Source organism: Thalia democratica, chromosome 1 (assembly GCF_965202585.1).
Source record: "Thalia democratica chromosome 1, ktThaDemo2.hap1.1, whole genome shotgun sequence".
In the NCBI taxonomy this organism is placed as follows: domain Eukaryota; kingdom Metazoa; phylum Chordata; class Thaliacea; order Salpida; family Salpidae; genus Thalia; species Thalia democratica.
In genome coordinates this window covers 51,724,797-51,735,031 of record NC_139165.1, presented here as the reverse complement: position 1 = coordinate 51,735,031, position 10,235 = coordinate 51,724,797, and the positions used below count along the sequence as shown (strand labels likewise).

Here is a 10,235-nt window from a genome sequence, read left to right as displayed (position 1 = left end):
GAAGTTTATTCAATAAAATAGGCAGTCAGTTTTTAGTACAATTACAAGCATAAGGTAGTTAAAAAAATAAAGTTGACAGGAAGAATAAGTCATTATTTTTCTTTAATAACTATTAAAACCTTTGACGAAAGGGATTTTCTGTTTGTAAAAAAAGTTTGTAGAAATATTTTTAGACTCGTACTAATAAAAACTAAAATCAACAAAAGTAGCATATTTATTTGTATGCAAACAGTTCCTACAAATATTTACTAACATTAAAAACATATTAAAAGATAAAAAAGTTTTACATACTTTCATATCATGTAAATTATACATTCGTCTTACACTTTTCTACAAACTATTATAATTAAAATGAAAATTACTTTTAACATGATAAATTTTTTTATAAAATCTACAGACAATATTTTAAAATTCAAAACCTATTTGTATTACATTTCAAAACTTCGGTAGAATAATTATAATAATAGTTTTAAATTGCTTTCAACTTACAATTATCTTTAATAATAAAATTTTTATTTAAAAATTACTTAATTTTCAACAAAGTTTAAATTTTGTCATATAGTATACTATAAATTGTTAATAAATTCTAAAAAGACAGTAAAGTGTTTACAATACTTAACCATTTTATTGTATAGCAATCTAGTGAAAGTTCTAACGTTGTATGTTAACAAATTTTTCTAGAAAAAATTGAATAGTTTTTGCAAGATGTTTGTATCAGTATAACGAACGTAAAATTATTGCAGAACTGCTTTGAATACAGTCTGTTTATTAAATCGTCTTAAGTTGTGTTATATTTATTTAAACTTGAAAGTAACTTTTTTAAGATAAATGAACTTATGTATAGGTTTATTTTCGATGTTAATGTACTTATACTATTTAGTCAACTTTATTGGACCAATTTGTGATGACCACAAAAATACTTGTGAAACATGTTTATGGTTTAGATAAAGCATGACTTTTGATAACAAACCATGAGATTGACACAACCGTGCCAAGTTATCAATACACAAAAGTACCTTATTCAAATATTTTGCTTTAAAGAATTTTTAGTGGTAAAATTTTATCGAGGGTTTGTAAAAAATATATATATATATAAGCCGCCTGGAGCTAGATTGCGTGGTCGACATGTAGATTGTGTTTAGAGCTTTAATTATAGTAAAAAAACACAACTTTAATGCGTTGTTATAATAACGATAATAATTAAACAAAATCGATCTTTCAACCCTCAGTGACTTTAAGTGTTCGTGTAGTTTTATATAAGGTTTTGATTTTTTAATAGTTATTTTCATATGTTTTCTTTAGGCATTATACAAATAAAATATACATTTATCATATATTGCCTTTTTTGTTTAATCTCATTATCTTTTTAGTTACAACCCTAAACATTTTTTATAGTTCATAAGTGTAGTTTTTTTTAAGTATACGCAAGTATAATCTTATCTATATTGAGTTTTAAAAAAGTCATGCGTTGTTTTTATAAAAATGAATTATAAGTATATTTATGTTCTTATCAATAAAACAAATGTTTTACTACCAATACCCTACAATCTAATCAATTAGTAAAATAAAAGTTTAGTTTTTCAAAGTTCATAGCATTCTGACATTAGGTACGGTGTTGAACACTAAAATTTTTTTTTTCTTTTGCAATACCTCGAATTTCTTTAATCTGTCTAAGGCGTCGTTATGGCAAGGACATATTTATTTCTTCTTGTCCAACATCGCATACGTGAAGCCATTTAGAAGCTATGAGTTTGGGATGGGATACAGGGTTTATATATTTTATAATTCTACGTCCGTTTCTGTAGTATGCTTGTGTTGATAACTTTTTACTTGCAGTTGAGTCCACCTAAAATAATAATAAAAGAAAATTATTACAAAAGTGTTTGTGTTTTTGCTTTTTTTTTCAGCTGCCTGAAAAAAAAGTCGTAGAGTTTTTTACACAAAATCATTTGAAAGTTTTATGTACAATGTTATTTTTTAGTACAAATACTTTGAAAAAACTGTTGTCGTCAAGATAAAAACTTAAGTTTATTTAGAAACTAACTAATGCTGAAATGTTTAATATGAAAAGCTTAATAGCACAAAAACACGTTATATACACATCAACAAGCTCATTCAATTAGTAAAAACAAAATTTTACGAATATGATTTTGGTGGTAGTTTTTTTATTTTTTTGGTGCTTTAGTCCGAAAAATAAAAAAAAAAACAATCTATCTAATATATTTAAACCTAATAAATACTAACGGGGAATGAAAAAATTAAGTTAGGTTTTATCATTCCTAAAATTCAATCTTCATGGCTTTTAATTGAAATATATTTTTTTACTACAGTTTCTAATGTGTTTAGCAAAAATAAAACTTCTTGGTTCTTTAAAAACTACAAGGGCTGTCTTTACTTTTGTAAAAATGTAATAAAGTTGAAAGATAATAAATAGATAACTATATATTTTAAGGAAGTTAGTTTTAAAGTAGTTAAAAACACTACATATGAGTATAATTTTTTTTTTTGTACGCTTATTAACAGTAGTTTTTGGTTATTCTTAACATTTTGTAAACAAGCTTCTTTGTTTTTTATATAATAGTAGGTTATCTAAACAGTACTTATACAAATACTTTATTGTATAAGTTATAATAAAATTAAAAGTTTGAAAAAAAAACTAGAAAAAAAAAGAATCAGTGTGCAATAACACTTGTAGCCTTCACAGTGTGCACCCTAGTGTGCACGAAGTTTATTTTGGAGTGCACAAAAACTTTAGTGTGCACGAACTTTATGTAGAGGTACACAAAATCAATTTCAAAACTTACACTAGACATTCTAGAATTTATGATGAAGTGCCCTGATTGGTCTAAATTATATGACAATGTAGAAACTACAATATATCTAAACTTAATTATGTCTTAGCTTTAATTTTTGATATAGCTTAATAACAATTAGATAACAGTTCAAAATTTCAAAGTGCTAATACTTGGAAATTTTTAACGAATGTTAGCATTATCCAAAAAGTATTATATAATTAACTATATTACATATATTTTATGAGGGGAAACTTACTTTCCAGTATCTAGTACCCCACATTAGGTAATAAGAGTCATCCGTTAAAGAGTAGTAAGCTGCCGAAACCCGTCTCACTTGATCGCTCCATTTTCTTAAATACGGCTTGTCGTTCATTACTGGAAATAACGATTGAATTAAGCTAGTATCGTACAGAGTTTTAGACGGCCAACGGTATCTCCAAACCTGTAGTTATAAGTTCATAAAACTTTGTGCATGATCATATTTAAAAAAACACAAGTAGTTAAACATTAGAAACTTTCAAAAAAAAATTTTAATTTAAAATAATTAAATAATTTCTAATCATTTAAGATAAATTCTAAGATTTTTTTATGGATATTTAATCATATGTGTAGTAATCTCAATATTTAAATATTTGTTAAACAATGCCCTTTATAGAGAAAACTGTTGAAAACATCAACTTACTAGATTATCTTTGAACAAGTAGAGTAACTTTTCATTAAATTTGTACAATGCTGCATCTACAGTTTTAATTTTTGGCCCGTATTTTGTTTTGAAAGCATCACTAATTTTTATAGGAAATCTAACTCCATTAGCATTAGTTGTTTTTACTCGCTCTTGACTCATATCATATTCAGCAAAATACTCCCCTGCAAAGTTAAACTGATAAGTATTTTCAAAATATGAATGTTAAAAAAACATTTGGTTTTTAATTAACTTACTATACCGTAATAAAAATGTTTTTTTGACTAAAATAAATTTTATTTTTGTAGGAAGAAAACACAAGTCTAAAAAAACTTCAAAAAATATGTTTTTCTTCTTTTAGTTATCCATAATTTTTTTCACGTTTCACAATGTTTCACTGTGTATCTACAATTCGTCAGGATAGATGTGAAAATCATAACCGTTATTACAAATACTTAATAATATTTAAAGTTATAGTTTTTATTAACAAATTGTTTTGACTACTATAAGTTTTATATTATTTTACTTTAATATGTTTCTACTTTTATGTACTTGTCCTATTTGTATAACAAGCTAAATATGGTTATCAAGATTATAAAAAACTGCTACAAAATTCTACCTTAGTAATGGTTAGAAAAACACAAAATTATAACTAGGGTTATGATTTGAAATTAGCAAAATTAATATTTTTTTATTGATACTAAAGATCCTAAATCTAACCATGCTTGTCAGTTTTTAAATCTTGATTAATGAAACCAAAAATAAAATCCAGTTAAGTAAAATGCAAATTAAGTAAAATTTAACAATACTATGTATGATATATAAAACTATAAAAGTTATGGGTAAAAGTCTTCTTGATTGAATTTATTGTGTATTGCATCAAATTTATATTTACTTATCAATGTTTATGAATTAAGCATAAATATAAACAGTAACACAGAAAATCTTAAAAATAAATTTAAATTATTTTCGTGGTAGATATAGACAAATTTAAATACTTTAAATTGGAAAGAATTAAACTAAGATAAAACATATTAAGTAGTTATTCATAAGTCATTAACTGTACACATATATATATATATATATATATATATATATATAATAATTTTAGGGGCAGAACTCTAAAAACTTATAAAATATTTTAAAACTTTAACAATAATTTAACAAAAGGTTTTTTAAAATTAAATTTAGTATACTGGCAACTACCAAAAAAGAACAAAGTTCTGAAAATGTTATTTTCTCTTGTTTGAACAACTGCATCGATTCCGTTATGATAATTTCCAGGACTTGGTAGTAAGTCTCTCCAATATTTTGTGATCATTTTCGGATACCCATAAACTGGACGACGAACTCTAAAAAAAAATTTTAGCATGCAAATTTTTTAATGTTTATAGAAAATTATATTTATATGACTATGTTATTGAGCATTAAATCTTTCTTAAACGTCAATAAAAATTTGATAAAACTGAAAAAAAGGTACACCTAAAGTTAAAATAAATTAAATCAAAAATTAAAAATCATAGCCTTTGTTTATAACCTTTTTTTAATAGCTATAGCTAAAGAAACGAAAAAACAAGCTTAAAGTTAAACGAGGAACATTAAATTTGTAATTTAATAGTTGACAAAACAACTTTAAAATCCGATCTAGTATTTTGATTAAAATGTACTAAAACGTTGTGATCGACAAGATTGTTTGTGTACAATGTTTCAAAACAAGAGTATTCGAAACATTTATTTCTCGTGCGATACACTGGCGTGTGTGTGCCAGCAGCGACTTTAGGTTATAAGCAAATCGCGCTCACTTCCGTCGGTTGGCTGCGAGCAGAAACGGCTTAGCGGTTTGAATTTTTTATTGGAGGTTTCAAAGAAAAGGTTCATGTGTTACAATAAATTTTATCCCAGCAAATACGTTGACCGTTAAGCTGATTGTGATTGATAAGTCAATTAAGTAAAAACCTCACAAAGTTTATGCTCACTGAACGTTAATTGCAACAGTATGAGAAAGATGTTTTGCTTTAGTTCAATATAAGCAAAAAGTATTTCAATAAAAACTTTAAGTATTAAAAAAATTAAAAGAGATAAAATACTAAGTAAACATTTTATAAATAATAGTTTAAGAATGTTTGTTAATAAGTTTGTTTATTTTTAAATTTAGTTTATTCGGTCCTACCTTTAAGAGTTTGTATAAAACTAACGTTTAGTATGTTGGATACCGAAAACTCCCTTACTAGTTAAATAAGTTTAAAGCGGAACTAACTGGTTTTTGTACATCCAAAAGTAACCTTTGCGAAAAATAAATGTGTTGTATTTAAGAAAATATTCGTTTCTCTCATTTTTTTGTACAAAAACTACATCAAACATTGCATCGATGGTAGTTTTACAATATCCTGTAATAAAATTAACTGGTAAACTAACATAAGAAAATTTAAAATTTAGTCCAAGAAAGCTAGCTCGCTCATTTTGAGTTAATTAAAAATATAATTAATATTTTGATTAGTTTTAGTTTTCTATAAAACATTTTTTTTAGTATACTGTAACCTGTAAATTTATTTTTTTACTGAATAGTTGATATTTTTATAAACTTTAATACTTAACTGGTATTATAAGTGTACACAAGTAATAGCATTCAAACATTTTTGTGATTAGTTAACGTTTTTTTTTTAAACTTAAAATTTTCTAAACAAAATTTTAATTTTAAAACCAACTAAAGTTGATTATAAAGAAAATAAAGAATTTTATAGACATTGGTCTCACCATATATTTGACGAACCATATTTCGATCGGCATCGGAAAGTTCAACAATCTCTTTGTTTTGAAACGGCTTGTAAAATGGATACATTATCGAAGACCTATTGTTACTGTGTTTCAACCCAAGAGCATGACCTATTTCGTGTAGTGCTACCTAGTAAGTTCAGTTTTACATATAGTTTACTATTAAAACAAAAAGTTGAAAACATAATAGCAAAACTTAAAGCTTCATACTTTTCACCTTAAATTTAGAGAAAATAAAACATCCTGATTTTCATTACTAGAACTTGAGCATTTACAAAAAACTCTAAAATAAAACAAACTTTTTACTTGATTAACCCTTATTAACTTTCATATGTACTTAAATTACCTTAAGCAAACTGATAGGAAGCTTGTTTGTTTGCAGTACAACGTTCTTGTGGCTTGACGACCAGCTGAAAGGAACAAACATTTCGTTGTCGTTGAAGTGAACTTGGGCCCACGGTAACGGCCACGCATGGGCATACTCACGAACAAAGGGAGCAGTGTTGAATGTCGCCGGGCATTCATTGTGTTGACCTAGATTTAAAGATGATTTTTGTTACAAAAAACAACATTCTTTGATGATAAAGATTGAAATGTTTTTTTCTTAGCAAGCTTGAAAACAAAGTTTACGAACATTATTGTTAAGCCAGTAATATAAACTAAACATATAATCAAAAAAAAATATGAGGTTTTGCTTTTTTTCGTACGGTAATCATTTTTAATTTATAAAAAATGTACGTAATCTAAACATTTATTGTTACAAAGCTAAAGTTAAAAACAATTTGAAATTATATTTTGTTATGTAGTTACTTGTTTTAGTTAGTTCAGCTTAATTTGTTTTTTAAACTACGCCTAATTGATGCTTTGAATATTTGTATTTTACTAACAAAAAAAATTATATTAAAATAATCACAAACCAAATGCGAAACCAAGCAAGATGTCAACATATTCATCTGATCCATCGGAGGAAGGTGACTCATGAAAAAATGTTGGTAAAACTTCTGACCACATGCGAAAAGCGAGTTTCAGTGTGAACCAAACTTCATTCATTGTCATGTACGGATTGGTGGAAGGCCAGTTCTTTGACTTAAAAAAAAAGAATGTGTGAATTCATATAGATTACTTCTATTTTTGTTTATAAATCTTGTTAACTTTGGCTAAATTAATGCAGTGATAACTTGTATTGAAACGAGCTTTGTATGTACTTAAAAAACAAGTTAAAAGTAGTACTGTTTACTTAGAATAGATAAAAATATATCCTTACAAGTCTCCATGTTATAGTATTCTTTCTGGTCACATGTCCTTCTACTAACTTGAAAAGATCTGATCTTTTTTTCCGTTTTTTTACTTGTTGACTGAGATTTTTGACTTTTGTTAAGCGATTTATCATTGAATCTTTTTTATTATATTTGTTTTTTCGATCTTTAGCCCATATTTTTCTTAGTTCTTCTAGTTCTATGTTTAACTGCTTTACTCTGTACAATAAATTGAAGCTCAACAAAGTAGCATTCGTTTATAATTTATTAAAAATAAAAAAAACTAAACATCATACTCATATTTATACAAACGGTTAGAAAACTTAAGTAATATTTTTAAATGTTTGGTTCTTATTAAATTTAACTAAAAAAAGTTGAGTATTTTAACAAAGTATCTAAAATTTGTAGGCTTTACCTAGAATATACATGCAATTTTAGGTATGGCTTTATTCGCTTCTTTGTTGAGTTTATTTAAAACGTTTCTTTGTAATAAAATAATTTAAAATCTTTTTTTAACGCAAAACTATAACTCCTGTTTTTAAAAATTACCTTAACCATAACCTATACACTTTTATGATTAAAAAAAAACCGTTTCTAACTTATACAATGTACAAAAATAAATCGAATTTTGGAAAATACGTTATATTTTTTAATAAAAACGTATAAAGCTCTAAGTTTTGTTTGTCTGTTCATAACATTATATACTTAAACAAGTTTTGTTAGAAATAAAAAGAAATACTTAAATATTTATTTAAAGTAGTAAGACATAAAATCGGTAAAATAATTAAAATTTTTAAATTATAAAATATTTGAGTTATGCTACCAAATTTATTGTTCATGAAAATAGAGTTTTCATTTTGACTATTTAAGTTTACCTGTTTGAGTCATCGACATCGTTTTCTGTTACTATTGTTGCACCAAACTCAGGAATGGTTCTTTTAGACCTAACTTTAGTTTCATCATCAAGCTTTTTAGTTAAGCTTTCATTAACATTGTTAACCGTTTTTGTTATGTTTAATGTTATTAAGTTTTCCAAAACAACTTTACTTTTTATATTTTCATCTTTTGTAGTTGTAGTTTTATCAGGGACACCACATCTGTATTTTATATATTTAGAAGTTTGTTTTATTTAAAAAATAACAGAAGAACTAACATTATTTTATAAATTTAAAAGTTTTTAATCATACAGTATAACTATTACTTAGTTTGAGTTAAGTTTTTTGAAATTTATAACAAAAGATAATCGATTAACAAACTTTTAAATTTACATATACAGGGCCTACCTTGGTTGTTGCATAACAAAGGAGGTAGCCTCATCTAATATTCCATTTACTTGAAGACCATTTTCATTCTGAAAGTTTTTTAAAGCTTCAACATATCTTGCTTCAGTGACTTTTTGAGTCTTATAGGACTGCAGTAGTTGTGTGAGGTCGTACGAATTTATTTTATATTCTCTGTATTCAGGTTTATAAGTCACAGACGAATGTTCAGTCGGAGTTTTGTAGAGCAGAAGTTGACGCAACGACGGAGATAGCTCGGACCAAACTGAAGGTCTTACCCAACCGAATTTAGATAAGTACTCCTTTTAAAAGTTATCTATCAGTCAAATGTCTTTCAAAAGAATAATAATAATAATAAAAAAGTATAAAAAATAATTTTCTAGTCTTAAATCTAACTATTTAATCTTAATAAAAGTTTTAGTACTTTAGTACACTAGTAAAAACGCATTTTTAACAAAACATAAATGCCAATAAAGTTTTGTTCTTTTTTTAACTAGTATTCAGTATTTTTTTATAACTTATGTTATAAAAACTACTTTGATATTTTATTTACTTAAAGTATATTCACACAGCTTTATTTACTTTTGCAGATGTTACAGGCATTCTTTGGTTTTCAGGACGCTCATTCCAGAAATCGTTAGTTGCTGAACATGTCAAAGTTATAAGTGCAATAAACTGAAACCATATCAAAACTTTGTTAGACAAAGAAAATGGCTTAATGATCAGTATTTGCCGGTAAGGAATTGTTTTCACTTCACGAAAAATCATCGTTCGTCGTAATAAAAACGAGGTGCTTCTTTCGTTTTTGAGTTACAAAATTAGCTTGACAAAGTGTGGGAGTAAATTTTCAGAGCTTATTAATTGTTTAAAAATCATTTGATTTCTAAAAAAACGATATCAAAAAGTTTAAAAGACTTGGCTATGTTAAATTGCTTTTTACCATAGCCGTTAAAACTAACTTCTTTTTTTTCTATTTTTAAAACAGTTTGACTAAATATTCTGCACGCGATAAAAACTGTTAAGTTAAAAAAAGAAGTCTAATCATGCGATATTTTTAATCTGTCTAATAGAACTTATAATTTTTCAAAAGAAAATTTTCTAGTAAAAAAAATAATATTCTATTACTTTAACTAAAGCATTTTTTTATTTGTATAGAGTTAGGGAGTGTAAACTAATTTATAACTATTTAGTTAAGAAAGCTATAAAAACTTTTAAATATTTGTAAAACATAACATTTTGTTAAATCTAATTTTAATTTAAAGTATATAAACAAGTAAGTTTTGAATTTTTTGAAAAGTATTATATTTAATTAGACTTTAAATGTTATAATTTTAGAAACGTTCTTAATTACTTTCAGAAAGAGCACGATTTTAAAAAACATATAGCAAATTTTAAAGTTCACTTTACATTAATTTATCTAGGAATAAAGAGAAAAACTAAAATTTCTTCG

The 10,235-nt window shown here is 25.6% G+C and overlaps 1 protein-coding gene across 1 annotated transcript; it reads right to left on the bottom strand.

Moving 5' to 3' along the window:
- Nucleotides 1-475: 475 nt before the first annotated feature.
- On the bottom strand, nt 476-9,662 carry LOC145830587 (matrix metalloproteinase-21-like). The gene is made up of 12 exons (XM_082938277.1): nt 9,368-9,662; nt 8,789-9,087; nt 8,381-8,602; nt 7,514-7,724; nt 7,167-7,335; nt 6,596-6,783; nt 6,232-6,379; nt 5,735-5,864; nt 4,684-4,829; nt 3,478-3,662; nt 3,052-3,237; nt 476-1,846 (listed from the first exon to the last, which is right to left on the bottom strand). Exons 1-12 carry the CDS (start codon nt 9,551-9,553, stop codon nt 1,682-1,684), a joined length of 2,235 nt encoding a protein of 744 aa, XP_082794403.1. The 5' UTR covers nt 9,554-9,662; the 3' UTR covers nt 476-1,681.
- Nucleotides 9,663-10,235: the final 573 nt, after the last annotated feature.

Coding starts and splice junctions, on each gene's coding strand:
- LOC145830587 (XM_082938277.1), bottom strand. CDS start 9,553: ATGATTTTTCGTGAAGTGAAAACAATTCCTTACCGGCAAATACTGATC. Junction 7,725..8,380: donor GATGTCGATGACTCAAACAG/GTAAACTTAAAT, acceptor TTTATTGTACAG/AGTAAAGCAGTTAAACATAG. Junction 6,784..7,166: donor CTTGCTTGGTTTCGCATTTG/GTTTGTGATTAT, acceptor CTTTAAATCTAG/GTCAACACAATGAATGCCCG.